Source organism: Bacillus rossius, chromosome 13, assembly GCF_032445375.1.
Source record: "Bacillus rossius redtenbacheri isolate Brsri chromosome 13, Brsri_v3, whole genome shotgun sequence".
In the NCBI taxonomy this organism is placed as follows: Eukaryota; Metazoa; Arthropoda; class Insecta; order Phasmatodea; family Bacillidae; genus Bacillus; species Bacillus rossius.
In genome coordinates, this window is record NC_086340.1 from 42,811,227 (window position 1) to 42,828,650 (window position 17,424).

Sequence of the window (17,424 nt, forward strand, 5' to 3'; positions counted from 1 at the left end):
TTAAGAAATTAATGTAATTAACGTTTAGTATTTGTTCTCCAATATTACAAAATGATTGATTAAACCTTTTCACATTTTCCACGCAGTAAAAATATTTTTAATATTTTTTACTCAATGTATCCAGCATTGAATAGCTTAGAATACATTTCATACTATGCCTACTTAATTTTTTTTGACCTTCCCGCACTATTTTCCATCCTTTGCACTAATAACGTGTTGTATAAAATTTTTCTTTGGACTAGGATTTTACATAATATCAAGATGGTTTAAATTCAATTAAAACAAATTTGATACTAAGGAAATTTGATTTTTTAAAATTAAAATTTCAACTCCTTTTTTTGAGATAGTAATTCATTTCACTAAAAATTCTGTCACCCAAAGTTTTATACAAAGTTAGGAATTATAAAATAAATTATAATGGATTTGATAGTATATCTGTAAAAATAATAATTTTTTTCTTTACTTTTAACGCTTGTTATTTCCACCCCTTGCAGTAATGGTTTGTTATATACAAATTTATTTTAACAAAAGTGTTAAAAATTATTTAGAAAGTTAAACAAAGAAAATAATTAGATAGTGTACATGGTGGTAGGAAGTTTTTATTAATTTTATTATTCAAACTCTAGGTTTTTTCAATCCCTTGCAATAGGGGCCTGTTCTTTTCGCGATTGCGATTAAACGACGATAAACGCGAAATTACAGTTACAGTTTTTACGCGAAATCGCCATAACACAGCGTTTTCACACAAAATTTAGTATTAAAACACGAAATCGCAGTGTTTTTACGAGAAATTTAAATACTGGGTAAAAGACTTGTCTCGTCACTGGCAAACAAACATCGCAACATGGCCGCCACTGAACATTAATCATAAATGCACTAAAGTAAACAAAAGCTTACACATGCTCACGTTATAATGTTAAACCCAAACCTATGCTGTAAAAATACACAGAACTACGGCGTTTATTTTCCTTTCCGGCATAATGTTTGGATAGATAAGACAAACAGGCGAAGTTTTAAAGCGTACGCACACCGCTCGGGGCACTAACGTCAGCTTGGAACAGCAAAACCGGATAAATACAAAACCAAGCAAATGATTGGGCGAACGGTGTTTGGAACAGCCATACGTGAGTGGCCATATCACGTCAGCCGGGGGCGCTGGCATATAGTTGGAACAGCGTCGTAGTATCAAGCAGATTATCGGGCGAACCAGGCACAAGCATTTTAAATCGCGCCAAAAAACGGAAAAATGTAAACAAACATTCATTTTCGAATGGTGTGACGATGATGATTAGTTGGTCAACAGTGTTTTATAGATTTTGTTGGGTCGTTACCACAACGGCGAAATACTATAACGCCGAATATCAAAATTGACCACAACGCCGAAATAACAACTGAATGAATTTGTGTGTGTTTCTTAAATGTACCTTAATGCCGAAACCACAATCAAACCTTACCTTACCTTACCTAACCTAACCTTTGTGGCAGCCCTGCAATGACATTTTTCGGCGTTAGTGTATTTCGGCATTGTGGTACACAGCAGTTTTCTAGCTGTCGGCGTTGTGGTGCGTTCCCGATTTTGTTAAAGGGATTAATAGTTTTCCAGATTAGTTTATGGGAACAAACTAATAATCAGTGTCTAAATCAAAAGTTTGTCATATAAATATATGTAACCTATTTGTTTAGGGTATTTAGTTATGAGTAGGTTGAAGTAAAATTATTTAACTTAAATAATTTCAGATATATTTACAGTAACACAGACATTTTTTTTTTTTTTTTTTTTTTTTAAGTTTTAGCACCGCTTTTGTGTTTTTAAGTGAATTTTAGCACCGCTTTTGTGTTTTTAAGTGAATTTTAACACCGCTTTTGCTCATTTTTAATGACGAAATCTGAAATTTTATTTACCATTTTCACGGGGCCCTACCTTGCAATAATGGCTTGTATTATCAAAAGTTGTTTCAAACAAAAGTTTTAGTTAAAAATTATATTATTTACAAAAAATTTGAACTAATTTGATGGTGTGCCTGCCATAGGAGTTAAGAATTTCTTTTTGTATTTTAACCCCCTTTTTATCCAGTCTGCAGCAATGGTTGGTTGTATCAAAAATACCAGTTTCAGACAAATGTTTTAGATAATATTTATAGTTTTAACAAACAATTTGAATGGATTTGATAGTGTTGCTACTGCGGAAGTTATGATAATTTTTTTTGTCATTCAACCCTCTTTATCTCACTCCTTGCTGTAGTGTTTTGTCATATAAAAAATTATTTCAGTCAAATGTTTTAGATAATAAGTTATGGTTTTACAATAAATCAGACTGTATTGAATTGTGTACATGGTATGGAAATTATGAATTTTTAAATTCCACCTCTCTCTTTTTCAACCTGTGCAGCCAGCACTGGCTCTTATCAAAAATTGTTTCAGACCAAAGTTTTAGATAAAAATAATGAAATTTACAAACAATTTGAACAGATACAATGGTATGTCTATGAAAGGAGCTACAGTATCTATTTTTTTATCTTCCATCCCTTGTTTTTTTTGCCCCTTGCAGTTATGGTTGGTCGTATGAGTACTCCTACAAGTTGAATACGTTGAAATAGATGTGATATTTGTCATATTATGGGAGATGTAGCGATTTTTCTGTTTTTCAGAAAAGCCTTCCCCATTTCTACCCCTTTGACCAAGATTGTTCATTTCTATGTTTTATTTTTATTTATCAATTTGTAAGTGATTTGTGAAAAAATTACAGCAACTTGCAACTATTTGGCTACACCAACAAACAGAAAAACTGCACATATAATTATTGTATGTTAAATATTTCCTTCTAGCTAACAGCCATGAGAATTGAAACTTTCCTACAAAAACTGTGAGCTCAGAAACATAGAATATCATGACTTAGGGGATAGCCAACATTGTATCCATTATCTCCTTCCAGTGGGTTGTAATGAGTTTTGCAGATCTAAGTTTGCTAGTTATGCAATCTAGCAAATTTTTTGTTGTCTTTCTTGGATAGCTTTTACAATTAAGGAGAGTATTATTAATTAAAGTTGTTTAAAAAAATAGCGCAAGCTTATAAAATTATATTTTTTACTAGTATTATTTCATTTAAAGTGTTGTTAAAAACTTTTCATAAATTTATTTGAATTTTTTTTTGGGGTGTTTGGGGGGAGGGGGAATTTGGTAAGGATTTTTTCCCAAAAATTTTCAAAAATACTTGTGTATAAAATGTAACAAATATAGTTTATTCACATTCTGACTTCGCAACATTTGTACAAATATATTTTTACAAGAATACTATGTAAAAATTATGTACAGATCATTCATCCTCTGATAAAAACTCACGGTGCCATTTAATCAAACGTCCAGTGCAGTTACATGGATAAAAAAAAAAAATTATTTGTAAAAAAAAAGTTACTGATGATGATAATGGAATTTTTATAACTACCTATAAACATGTATAACATTTTAGGAAATTTTTTCCAATTTGATTGTTGTTATCGTTGATGTACAGTGTGCATAATGTAATTCAGCTGTGAAATGAGGTTACGATGTTCGTTGTGTGAATGTTGAAACAGTTTTATTCGTTGTTTTGATGTTGCACACACTGCTTCCCTTTCACGTACAGTTTCTTCAACAAGAGTCTTCTCACTGTATGTTGTGACCGTGTGTGAGAGGAGGAGCGGACGGCAGTCGTCGGGCGTTGAGGCTCAACGGACGGCCACGCCGTTGATGGTGACCACCGGCCGGGGGGTCGTCGACTTGTGGCCGTACTGGCGGGCCTCCTCGTACGGAGCGTCGTACGTGGGGTCGTCCCGCTCGTGGATGTTCTCGTAGATGTTGGGGCCGTTGGGCATGCCGTAGCCGTTGGCGTCGTTGAGCGTCGCGTACGACATCACCGCCGCGCTCTGGTCCTCCTTCCGCGCCGCCGCCTGCACGTTCTCCGTGTTCTTCACGGGCGTCGCCTTGCGGCTGCAATGTTACACACACACGGCTCGGTTGTGGATCACTGTGTGTCGCAAGGACACCAAAGTGACAGAAACTACAAGTCCGGGTATGAGATTGGGTTCAGGTTCATTTAACATTTTGGCCATTCCCTTGATATTGATGTAAGCTTTTGGACATACGCCATTGCTAAAGCACATGTATGTCTGTAGAAGAAAACTACAAAAGAAAAATACAAATTAAGAAAAAAATTGCTGTTGTCAACAGGATATAAACACCACATACTATTCCATAACAGGAATATGGTCAACAAACAAAGAAAAATAAAGAAAATGGACTAACAGAAGGAAAAACCCCCACAAATGATGACAGCACAAAAATATTGAACCCAAAAAGATTCAGCACAACAGTTGAAACGAGACAAAAACACAAAAACCAAAAGACGAAACAAACACAATAGTTTTCCAAAAAACCCTCACAAATGATGACAGCACAAAAAATATTGAACCCAAAAAATGAGTTGCGCCTGTGTTTTCGTACCATGTGAATCTCTGCCTGAGGACGGGAGCAGATAGCAGTTCCCGAAACGTCGCTTGTTTCTGTTTTAGTAAACTATTGTGTTTTGTCATGTTTTTGTCTCATTTCAACTGTGCTGAATTTTTTTGGGTTAAATTTTTTTGTTTGTGCTGCCATCATTTGTGTTTTTTTTTTCTTTCTCATCTGTTTTTTTGGAAAACTATTGTGTTTGTTTCGTCTTTTCGTTTTGCTGTGTTTTTGTCTCGTTTCAACTGTTGTGCTGAATTTTTTTGGGTTAAATTTTTTTGTTTGTGCTGCCATCATTTGTGGTTTTTTTTTTCTTTCTCATCTGTTTTTTTGGAAAACTATTGTGTTTGTTTCGGCTTTTCGTTTTGCTGTGTTTTTGTCTCATTTCAACTGTTGTGCTGAATTTTTTTGGTTGCAATATTTTTGTGCTGTCATCATTTGTGGTTTTTTTTCGTTCTGTTAGTCCATTTTTCTTTGTTTTTCTTTGTTTGTTGACCATATTCTTCTTATGGAATATTAGGTGGTGTTTATATCCTATTGACAACAGCAATTTTTTGCTTAATTTGTGTTTTTGTCTTTTTTGTAGTTTTCTTCTACAGACATACATGTGCTGTAGCAATGGCATATGTTCAAAAGCTTACATCAAGTCATGCACTCCCATTGCACAAATCTCTCAAAGATAATATTCCCTTGATAATTTTCTGCATGGACTAATTGTAAAAGATAGTATCTAATAAGTTTTGAAATATCCAGAAATATGTAATTTACTAATAAAACAACATTTCAATAATTAAATTTTAGTGGATTTTTTAAAAATTTGTTTTATTGTTAAATGTTCATGTTAGCAAAATTTTTCTTAGTATAGTAGCCAAGTTATTTCAGTTCACGTATGTGGCAATCCACCTTATGCATAGCCCAATTGGGGAGTGTAGTTTGATATGGCTACATGCCCTCCCTATATATGCCATAGATACACCATGTAGCACCAAAATGCAATTTAGATTTTATGGCTTATTGCGATAAAACGGAAATAATACTGAAAAGCATTTCAATTCTCCGTATAACCCCCAAAGAAAGTATAGCACCAAAATGCAAGTTAAATCATGAAATTAAACAGCAGTTAAGATAACTTAATTCAAATCACAAAAAAAAAAGTACGTAATCTTTTAATGATTGCAATTCCAAGAATTAATCTCTGTACAAGGTTTTTGTACCAGTGTGCAGAGATCAGAAAAATGTACCTATTTAATTAGTTTGTTCACGCATCGCTTCCTTTTTGAAGTGCAAATGATCACTGATTTAGTTTATTGTCCTGAATGTATCTTTTTGAGACAGACTTTTTACACGTTGTTTTATTACAAAAATGCAGAATGTCAATATTATACTATTATGGTAGAATAAGTATTACAATACAGCATATATAAAAATAAAAACAATAACACCAAAATATTTTGTTTAGAAAAAAAAAATTGGACAAAAAATAAAGCCATAAAATCTTGCTTTACTATAAGGGTTTTGAGTAAAAGAATTATTATATTTTAAATATGCATTTTGCATAATAGTGAAAATAACACTATTTTGGTGAAATATGTATTGAGAAACATGACTTGAGTGTCATGTTTGTTGAACAGTATTCTATCTAAAATGAACAAAAAAATAAATGTATAAAAATAAGAACAGCAATGAAGATCTGTTAAAAAACGAAATAAAACCCAAAATCTTGCCTCTGATAATCATTGGCTGGCAGTCGTAACACTCGTAACGTAATGTACTCACAGCCTGAGGTAGATGAGGCCAAGTATCAGCAGCAGGAACAGCACCACTCCACACGCGATGCCGATGGTCATTCCCAGTTGCTGCGGTTCACTCACTTCATTGCTCGTTACTGGAAACATGAAGTCGTGTGTTGCATATTTGCTGTCGATGCCATTGAGTTAAGACATTAATTTTGAAATCATTCATTTTTTTTTAGCCAGTATAAAATAAGATTAGAATCTAAAATGTATATCAATAGGACACTATCAAGCATAAATTAAGTACATCACTACATCCACCCTTCAAAATAATGCTTTAATTCATTCCAGGAAAACAGCTAATCAAATATGTATTTTTTCCCATAAGTGTGTGTGTTAATGAAAATAATTTGTTTTCCAATCAGATATGTGTGCTTGCTGACTACCATTTTAAGACACTGCTACCATTAAAAATAATTTACAGTAAAATATAAGTCTAAATATATTTCAAGTACATTTAAAAAAATTCTGAATAACATTTTGACATTAAACTACCTAAATTTGCATTTGAAAACTTCACATACCACATTGTTTACATACATTTTTGACTTACAAAATATTTATGTTATTAATATAGGAGATATATTCAGTTCTAATAAGAATTTAAAAATCATAAACTTAATGTTTTCTATTATTAGAAAGATAATTTAACCTGTTAGCATAATTCCCGAATCTTTTTACTAAATGTGTGTCTGCTATGATTTTCCACTCGCGTATTTGCCACCAGCTTATTCTAGTAGGCACGAGGTAAACTATCCCTGAAAGCTTCTAAGTTTACTCTCCAGAGCTGCTGCTGACTTGCGGGATGGCGTAAAATAAACATTGGCTGAACACACAGGTTTCATTGGAGATATATAGGCAATGAAGGAAGCGAATAGCTATTGAGGAAAGAGCAAAATATTACTTTTTGATTCATCACATTATTAATTCGTTGCATTGCATTTTATGCCACACAAGTGCCACTGTCATTATGAGCGCACGGAAATAGAAATTTACGTAAAAGAAAATAGCACTACTTTGATCTATAACCGCGCTACTTTAAATCATGCCATAAATTATTGGCATTTTTACTTCGAACAGCATTACTTTGAGGGGCAGGTGTATTTTTCAAAGTTTTAAACTATTATGGTATTGAAAACTAGTCCAGCAATAAATATATACTAGTAAAACCCTCCTTTAAGTAAATCCTACTTAAAAATGTTTCCTGCATAGTAAGTATAAAAATATTGAGCTATGTATACATACAATTTTACCCTTTTGATAAGTTTTTTCCTGTTAATAAGTTACAATTTCTAAATACCTTGAGTAACTTACCAGAGTTTTACTATGTACCCGTACATTTGCAATTTAAATTACCAAGTACAAAAATTAAGTTCTCAGTAAATTCACATGAGTCATGAAAATTTGAATAAATAACTTTGAATAAATAACTTTGAATAAATAACTTTAAAAGCCTTTTTACCTTGTAAAATAGAACACATTTACGTCAGGAAAGGTCTGAAGTATCACTTAAGACCTACCCCAAGTAGAAGTAATTCTTGCATAAAAAAAGCGTAATCTGTAAATACAGTGTGTTCCTAAGTAAGTGTTTCAACCAATTTCAAAAGGCTGTAACTTTTACACAAATGAAGGTAGAACCTTGTGGAAAATGTAAAACAACACATCAGAATGTGAAATTGTCTGTGGCGCATGCTACTCGTTACAGATTCGCTTCGCTTGCTTGCCGACAGGTGTCGTACTAAATCCAAACCACCTTGAGTTGCTCGCACGCACACCTTCAGAGTGTATCGAGATGGCCACAGTACAGCGACAAATAAGTATTTTTTTTTAATTTTTCGTTTTCAACCAGTGTGAGTCAGTCACAAGTGCCCAGCGTGATATCCTTAGACATTACAGCATCTACCTTGATGCCGCTCAAGAGCATTCGGCAGTGGCACCAGCAGTCTTGAGAGAAAGATCACTCCTGTTACGCCCGAGCAAGATTTAACTGTGAGCTCCCTGTCTGGGGTCATGTGCGTACGGTTTGTGCGTTCCAGCGCTGGCCTCCAATACGTCTGCACTCAGCGTGTGAGATTTTTTTTTTTCCTTGGGGGGTTTGTCAAAGACTCCATCTAAGTGCTTCTCCTTTCCAAAAACTAAGGACAAATTTCTATCCAGCATTGCAGTGTCTGCAGTAACACCTAAAATGCTCGCAAGAGTGTGGGACAATATTTACTACCTTTGGGACGCATCCCACACGTATGCTGGAAGGCACATTGAAAATCTGTGAAAGGTATATGAAGATTTCGTATTCTTATTCACTCAACATTTCTGTCTTCAGTTGTGTAAACGTTATATAGCCTTTTGAAATAGAATGAGTAGAGACCAGAAAAATTTGTGGATTCATTAGGCGATAGGCTAGAATTCAAATACATATACTACCTCTTGGATGATTTTGCTATTGGCTTACTGTTCATCTGGACGCATCTCAACCAATTATAAATAAACCCTCAACCAAAGAAGAACCGAATCACAGACAAACCAACTGAGACGACTCGCAAGTCGGCAGCCGATGAACTTGCGTTATTTGCCCGAGTGCACAGGGGAACGTGCAGTCTACCCTGAAGGCCATACGGTCCCTACGAATGAGTTGTTTGGACGCACGATGCACTCGGGTGGACGAGTGCCACTCACCCTCGCAGCGGGGCTCCTCGCCCGACCACTGGCCGTCCTCCATGCACTTGCGCAGGTACGGCCCGATGCGGTCGAAGCCCGGCACGCAGTGGTACTCCACCGCGCTGCTGTACGTCGTGCTGTCGTTGGTGATGATGACGCGGCCGTTCTCGATGGGGCCCGGGTGCCGGCAGTCCACGTCTGCAAGGGTGCGTCCGGTGCGTTACGACAAGCGTGCAGCACTGCTTACTGACTAGGAGGACTGACAACTCGAGAACACCTGTGTATAGTGAACGTGCCAATCAAATCCTGAGATCCTCAAATACTGTCAAATACAATTAAATAGATAATATTCGAAGATTAGATGTACGGGGAAAATATTTAAAGAAAAGATTTTGAGAAAGAGTCAATCAAAATTCTTAACATTTGTGTAGTTGATGGCTATTTTATTTATCTATTAGAAGCTATCGAATAAATTTTTATTTCTGCCACGACAATGCTCTGGAAATGTTTGTTTAGCACTTCAGGGATAATTTTAGATGCAAAAAAAAAATCTTTTAATCCTAAATTCGTTAATATGTTTTTGATTTTAAAATAAAAATACAACAGGTTGAATATCTATTTCTTCGGATCTAATTTCTTGAGATCTAATTTGAATGTAAAGTAAATTTTACTGATCACTTCTTATAACATAAAACCATTTTATTGCAAATGGTTTGCTAAGCCTCAGTGAAAACTGTATCCAAGACAACATATTTCCACTTCTCTCTATACCAAACAATTTAGGTACATACTTTCTTTTCTCATGGTTGCTAGTTCTTAAGTTCATCACCACATTGTATGTGATGGCTGATGCAGTTGTTTGATTAATGAGTTGGGTTGATCTGTAATATTACTTAAAAAGTTGTACATATTCCTTTTTGGCAAAAACCAAACATGATTGGTTTTTTTTTGTGGCAAACTTAAAATTTATGTGTTGGGTACATATAATTGTTTTGATCCACTGCTTTGTGTAAATGCACAAAAATTTGATCCTTCAAGTTTCGTTAAGTAGAGGTTTTATAAGGGTATGTATTTGCTTAAATTAATCTCTCTGTCAGTATATTACTTTAATATGGCTTTTGTTTTTCAACTTACCTATATCAGATAATCTCATTTCACTTTACAGAACTAGATATGACAACTCATTTTTTAATTTATTAGGTAAGAGACTTTGGGCTGACAAGAATTTATTAAATATAATGTTAGCTTAACTAGCAATCTACCATTTGATAATATGATTTAAACACTTTTTGTTGGTAATTTTCTGAATTGATTGCTGGACGTTCACAGAAGTTTATGGATGAACAAATACAAACTTGATTGCAGATTAAAAGAAACAAAAATGTGCTTTTACTTATGTATGCACGTTAGAATTTAAACTTATTTGGCATATTAAAAAAAATAACTTTAATTTTGAATACGAATAATTAGTAAACAAATAATAATAAAAGGACTGGAGTGATAATATAAATACAGTTGGTAAATTAAAAATTCAATCAAAATAACATATTTAAATACTCAGTATTCAGTAGTATTAATATAAACATGTGTATAAAATTAGGTATTTCATTTAGTAAAATAATTGTGATAGATTTTAATTAATAATGAAAATCAATATATATGATACATATTTATTCTAATTTATTAATTTTAATTATTTATAAAATAATAATGTTTCAATTTATAATGAAATAAATTTATACATATGGGAATAAAACCTCACAAACACTCCCCTGAAAATGGCCAGGAGACTTCTAAACCTTCCACAAAAACTCCCTGCTAGCGACAATGGAAGCTCACAAGCAACTTGACATTGTTTTTACATATGGGAACATAAACTCACAACATGAGTATTACATAAGTAAGAAATTAATGAATGATGTGTTCCACTCCATCCTTGAGTTAGTTAAGCTACAAGAATTACAAACATTATGATACAAACAAAAATTATAAAGGAGAATTGGTAGCATCGACGTCGTCCGGGGCTAAGCCCTTCCTTAAGTGTGATGTGGTTTCAACAAACCATCCACCGGGTGTGTGCGTGTGTGTGTGTGTGTGTAATACAAATAAAGCATGTAAGAGTGGACGTAGTGTTTTTCTATTATAAATCGGGGGGGGGGTTAAGGGCTTCGCTGCATACCACACTGGGGCGGGAGTAGCCGGGTCCACGTGCCCAGAAACACACGTGGTGGTGTACCAGGTATAACGAAACATCTAACTTACCCCGAAAGGACTCTTCCCCGGTGCGATAGCAACGTGTATAGGTTAGAAAATATTATTGTTAATTTATTTATCGCCTTATTTTATGTGGCAAAGTTAAGGCCTTGTCTTACACTTAACCACATACAGTAGAGTCCCGTTAATCCGAACCCCGCTAATCAGAAAATACGCCTAATCCGAACAGGACTAGGATAAAAAAAAAATTTATATCATTTAAGAACTAAGAAAAGTAAAGAAAAACAAGTTTTTTCAAGTAATGTTGTACGTTTATTAATATGTACATAAGAAACTTATAATTTATCTATCTATCTATGTGAGTAATTAAAAATATTATGACACTAAATATGTACGCTAAATAATAAAGGTGTATTTTTTGTCTGACCTTCCTTACATATTTGATATATATCAGACACTAAATACGCCTCAAAAAGACAATATATGGCATTACGTGACAAAATTCCGCCTAATCCGAATTTTCGCTAATCCGAACAGGGTTCGGTCCCAATTAGTTCAGATTAGCGGGATTCTACTGTACGTCTTTACTAACTAGGTACGTGCAAAGTAAACCTGATAAATATTATGGCCTGGACATACCAAAACTTGCCGGCTGAGAGAAAAGTGGTCTTTACGAGATAAAGGGCGGCTACAGAGAGACGCGGACGGCGTGCACTCACACTTGCAGGAGGGCACGGCGCCCGTCCAGGAGCCCTTGCCGGTGCAGGTGCGGGTGGAGTTGCCCACCATGTACTGGCCGCGTGGGCAGGAGTACACGGCAATCCCTCCGACGCTGCGAGTGGCCGCCTCCACAGTCACGCCACCGGTCGTCTCTGGCTCCGCGCACAGGATCTCTGCGGGCGGCAACGTCATCGCTCTGCAATCTTCGTGGCGTTACCCTTGTTCATCACAGGTATGGACACCACTATTCCCACTAGGTATGTTTCCTATTTTTATATGAATAATTATACGATAAGTATAATAACCTTGCTATTTATATAATACTAGCTGCAGTACCCGGCATTGCCCGGGCTAAACACATGGAGCTTTATCGTCTGCGAGTTAAAGCAAACTGGATAGCGCTATATGACAGTGTGTTGGACATAGAGAAATGTCACACATTTTACTGTTTGTATGTTGTGCCGGAAATTAGGAATTTCGACACGTTTTTTTTCTTCTAATTTTATATAATTTATATTATTTTTGGAAATTTTATTTTTCTTTATAATTTGGTTTCTTTGGGTGATTTACTTTTGTTAGGCTGGTGTACTCCCCTGAGTTAAACTTTGTGCCAGTAGACAGAAGCACCTTTCCCAGAGACCTATAGGATCTTTTGCAGATCTAATACTTTGTTGGCAGCTCGCTTAAAATTTCCCTCGCTTACAGGCACATCCCAGGCCTGTAACGTTACTTCACTTCATGACTAAAACTGCATACAGCAGCTCTGGACGAGCTGTTACCATTTCTCAGAGGCGAGCTGACCATAGCCTTTACCGTCACGAATATTTATTAGGTTCACTACCCTGGAGTCACGTCATGGACGCTAGTTCCCAGCGTCGTTGCGCTTTTGTCCACCCCCCTTCCCTCTCGGTTCTAAGAATTCGCCTAAGACCAATGACCGGTCATAAACCCCAGCAGACAGCGACCGTCTCCAAGGACGCCTCGCATAAAAAATGTGAATGCAAGGATGGACCACCCCATGACATCTCGCGGCAGAAACAGTAACTTATTATCTTGGCCACCAGAGTGTAGCACCTGACGGCCCCTTTATTCCCTTGTCGCCTTGGGCGAGTCGATTCTTTTTTATTTCAGACACCCCTCAACAGGTAGCGCTAAAGTCGGCCAGTGCTACCAACTTCGAGACATCAGTCAGAGTTTTTTTATGACTCCCACTCGGGGAACTTCGGAACCTTTCGGTCCGAACGTCCCAGTCACCCCCTCCACTTTTTATTCAAGATTTACTTTAATTACGAGACGGGGTTCTTCGAGAGACACTTCGCGTCGCGACTGTAGACGGACCATTTTTGCGATTATCGGCGAGTCGACGAGACTGCTAGACTTCCATCCAGCCGCAACCGACTATGTAGTCGCCTAAATAAGGGATGCTATCCCTATAATCTTTTTCAAGTAGTTTAGTCCGTCTGCATAGTACAAAGTGTAATAGTTATTTTTATTTTAAATTATTTCTTTTGAAATGATGAAAACGACTGCGCCAGCCGCGTATTCGCGGGATCCAGTTCCTGGCTGGCGACGCATCTGTAAATAGAAGTCAACTTCCCTGTCTGGTGAGTGATGATCCGCGACTTACCTCAACCTCCCCTTAACTTTTCCGGGCATTTTCTGCCCCGTATACTGTCTGTGTACAAGTTCTGATCAGTTTTGATTCAGACTGTTCCAGACAGGGTCCGAGAGCCAGACGCCGAATTGGCATTTTCATCTCCCTTCCGCAACAGGACACAAGCGCCCTGGCATCATGTTCCCACGTGATCTCCGGGAAACGAAGCCCCGACCTCCGGTGCTTCTGTATCTTTTGACCCTTTTCTGAACTTTCTTTAAATTATGTCGTCAGATGCAGTTCATTAGATAAACATAATTTCTGGACTTTAAGTATATATACTGGGATAGTTTAAACATATTTGTAATTTTTTATTGGTTTATGTATTTTTAGTAAATGAAACTTTTTATAATTGAATGTAGGGTCGACCCACAAATTTTTTTTTTTTGAATATACCTGAGAGCTGTTTAAGAATGTAATTAATATTGTACGTTAATATTCTCTTGTATCTGTTATAAGTTTACTCAGTATGGAGTAATTATATTTCAGACGGAATCACACCTTGTTCCTGTTCATTACTAATAACATTGTGAATCCTTAAAGATCCACCCAGCAGCACAAAAATGGTAATCAGACCGTGGTTTGCTGCTACAATGTTTGTTTACCCATGGCGATCGGTTGTTTATTATTTATTATTAATTATAAATTATTAAGACCATTAATCAAAATAAAAACCATCCTATCTCTCAAGTTGGAAAAAATTACACATAAATGCCAATTTTCATCGAAATCGGTTGACTTGGTGAAGAGTTCACTGGAAACAAACATCAGGACACTGGTTTTATATATATATATATATATATATATAAAATATATATATACTTTATTATATACAATATTATATATTATAAGCTTAGGTCTTTTTAAATAATTTATATTTAATCTAGTATTTGCAAGTGTGCAATCACATATTTTTTTCTGTGTTCACAGAAAGTCAAATCGTTCATGAGTATAACTGTACTACGAGACCAAGTGTATGAGAACATGTTCAAAATTTATGTGTTTGTTTAAAATTTAGTTTGAAAATAAAATGATATGTATGCAAAGCACTTCTCTCGCTCGTTATTAAAAACTACCGTCTAGTGTTGCACCTCCTGGGGTACAGCATTGGGAAAGACATTGATGTGATAAGCTTTTAGGTTATCAAAATTGTTAGTTATAACACAATTCATTTATTAGTGTTGCATTTTTATTAATTTATTGATTAAAACTTTTAAATAATTTTATGAACTCTCTTGAAAATGTATGTTTAATGAAATCAGAAACATTTCTGTCTATATTGTTTGAGCAGAAGTGTACGCAGGATTGCATGTTGCGGTAAGGAGTGGGGAAGGGAAATGAACTACAAACCAAGTAAATTACCTAAGGTAGTTAATTTCATTACTTTATAATTGCACGATAAAAGTAACACAACTTTGGCTGTTGTTTGCTTTCAATTTCTTTTCTTAGATTGTTTAGGATTTGGGGGAAGGGAATATTCCCCCCCTCCATCCCTTATTTGTCACCCCTGTGTACGCACTGTTTTTGAGAAATTATATGTTGTGTTATTAATGGCAAAGTTTTTTGTACCTACGTGATATTGTATTATATTACTAATAATATTACGTATAATGTTTCCAATAATTTTTCTAATTTATATTTAATAGTATTATTTATTTATTTATTTATTTATTTATTTATTTATTTTCTTAGCACCCAATAGACTCAGTTGATGAGCAGTGGCTCTCTGAATATAGGGATTGTCAATTTTTATGAAATACATGTATATGATTACATACACTATTTCTAATATATGTACAATATATACATTAGCTAGCATAAAAGTTATATTACAGCTTTCTAATAATGGATATTACATATGTTAAACAATTAAAATAATTAATATAATTATTAATTAGCAGAGTTTGTTGAACATTAGATCAATCTGTCTATTTATAGTCCTATTCACATTAGTCACCATAGTTCACATCATAGTTAAAATTCACTCACTTGCATCATGTTGTACACTATGAACTATTTACACAGTCACAGTTGAAATTTACATTCATGCAATTATTGTTCACATGACACTTTATAGAGCAATACTTCTATTTACACAATCATGCTGTGTACTACAGTCGATATCATTTATACTTGAGATCATGTGAATATTTTGGATGCACGTCATGTCCCCCAGGGGCGCAACAACTAAATTTCCAGGGGGGGGAGGGGGGTTGCCAATATTCCTTTTTATAAAGAATCATTGATTCCCCCCTATTGAATCGGGGGGTCAAGGGGGTCCTCCCCCGGGAAAAATTTGTATTTCAAGGTGGAAAATGGTGCTATTTAAGCAGTTTTATTATCTAAAAATTTTATTACACAGCACTTTCTTTGCCCCCGTTTGCCCCCACTTCAAGGTTTCAGGGGGGGAGGGCAAAATACCCTTGCTTCCCCCCCCCCCCCTGTTGTTGCGCCCCTGATGTCCCCGTGGGGGAAGCGAGACGGTACGGCAGTTAGGTGTGTTGGAAGCCTACCCCTGCAGGCGGGCGTGTCGGAGCTCCAGGTGCCGTTGTCGAGGCACAGCCTGCGTCCGTGGCCATCCAGCTGGAAGTGCGGGTCGCACTCGTACAGCACCGCCACGCCGTAGTACGTGGCGTTGGAGGCCAGCGTGAAGCGGCCGTGGGCCAGCTCCTCCGGCACGCCGCAGTCCACGACTGCAACCGACCAGCACTCCCCCGTTCCCTCGCTTCCACTACTTCGGCTGTGCGTGGATTAACACCCGCGCCTCAGCTGGGAATCCAACCCGGAACCCAGGGCCGGCACGTCCGTACAGGCGAACTAGCCAACCGCCCTGGGCGCCAAGTAGCTGGGGGCGGCGCAGCACGACACATAACAGCTGATGTAATATGTTTAACGATTATTGAAACTAGATGAAAATGGATTTTTGTAACAGTTTGGAATGTTTATATTCATATAAGTAATTATTTAAAGTCCACGGTGACCTGTTTATGATTTGTAATAAGTAAAAAAAGTAAAAAAAAAAAAAAAACACAAGCCTGCTTACATTTGTTGTTGACAAAATCTTAGGCTTACATGATGTTTTTTTGAGGCAATAAAATTTTTTTTTGGGGTGTCCGTAGGTTGAGGGCGGGGGGGGGGATCAAGGTTTTTCGCCTAGGGCGCCAATTTACCTTGCACCGGCCCTGCCAGAAACCCTCGCACCGTAATGGAACGAACGAACAGCTCTGTTAACGAGCTGCTCATCTGACTGACGGCCGCATACCTTCTACCTTCTTTTTTTATCAACAGTTCCTTTTTGCAACCTTTATCTGGACTGGAGCTGAAGTCCGCGAAGTATAGTCTTATAATTTCAAGCCTACGCAAGCAAAATAAAAAACAGCAACTACAGTCCAAACTCTTTATAACGTCACTTGATTTACCGACAAAACTCCTTAAAACGTCAAAATTGCTTGACTCTGGTTTTTTTACCTTGTTTTCTGTACAATGATACACTCTATATAGCGCCACGCTCACTCTGTTTGACGACAACAATACTGCATTATAAATCATCAAGCAGTACTTTCTAGGTTTCCGAAGTTGATAAGAACTGCAGCCGTGTACGTTCTTTTGTTTGCTGTTTTGTTGTTGTATTATCTAGCACGTGTTTACTTCGACTGACGTACCGGAGATTCTAAGAAATTTTGTCTTTTGTTTTTGTATGATGAACTTGCACATGTTCACCTCGGTCACTAGACTTTTGTCAAGTTGTTACACGTTATCATTTTCGCAGTTGCTTACAGACTTTCGAACTAAACATGGAGAGGAAACGAAAATCTTTGTGTATTGACGAAAAAGTTTTATGAAGCACTTGATGCAATGAAACTATTAGAAAAATACTTTTTATATAATCAAGGTGATTTGTCAGTA

The 17,424-nt window shown here is 36.3% G+C and overlaps 1 protein-coding gene across 1 annotated transcript in view; it reads right to left on the reverse strand.

Annotated features, from left to right (window-relative positions):
• Positions 1-3,211: 3,211 nt before the first annotated feature.
• The window catches only part of LOC134538499 (sushi, von Willebrand factor type A, EGF and pentraxin domain-containing protein 1), a 248,322-nt gene continuing 234,109 nt past the window's right edge, over positions 3,212-17,424 (reverse strand). Inside the window, exons 16-20 of the mRNA XM_063379874.1 lie at positions 16,032-16,211; positions 11,864-12,037; positions 8,949-9,128; positions 6,259-6,367; positions 3,212-3,966 (exon numbers count right to left, since the gene is read on the reverse strand). Coding sequence (XP_063235944.1) covers positions 3,705-3,966; positions 6,259-6,367; positions 8,949-9,128; positions 11,864-12,037; positions 16,032-16,211 — 905 coding nt within the window. The 3' untranslated portion in view covers positions 3,212-3,704. The remainder of the gene's footprint in view (positions 3,967-6,258; positions 6,368-8,948; positions 9,129-11,863; positions 12,038-16,031; positions 16,212-17,424) is intronic.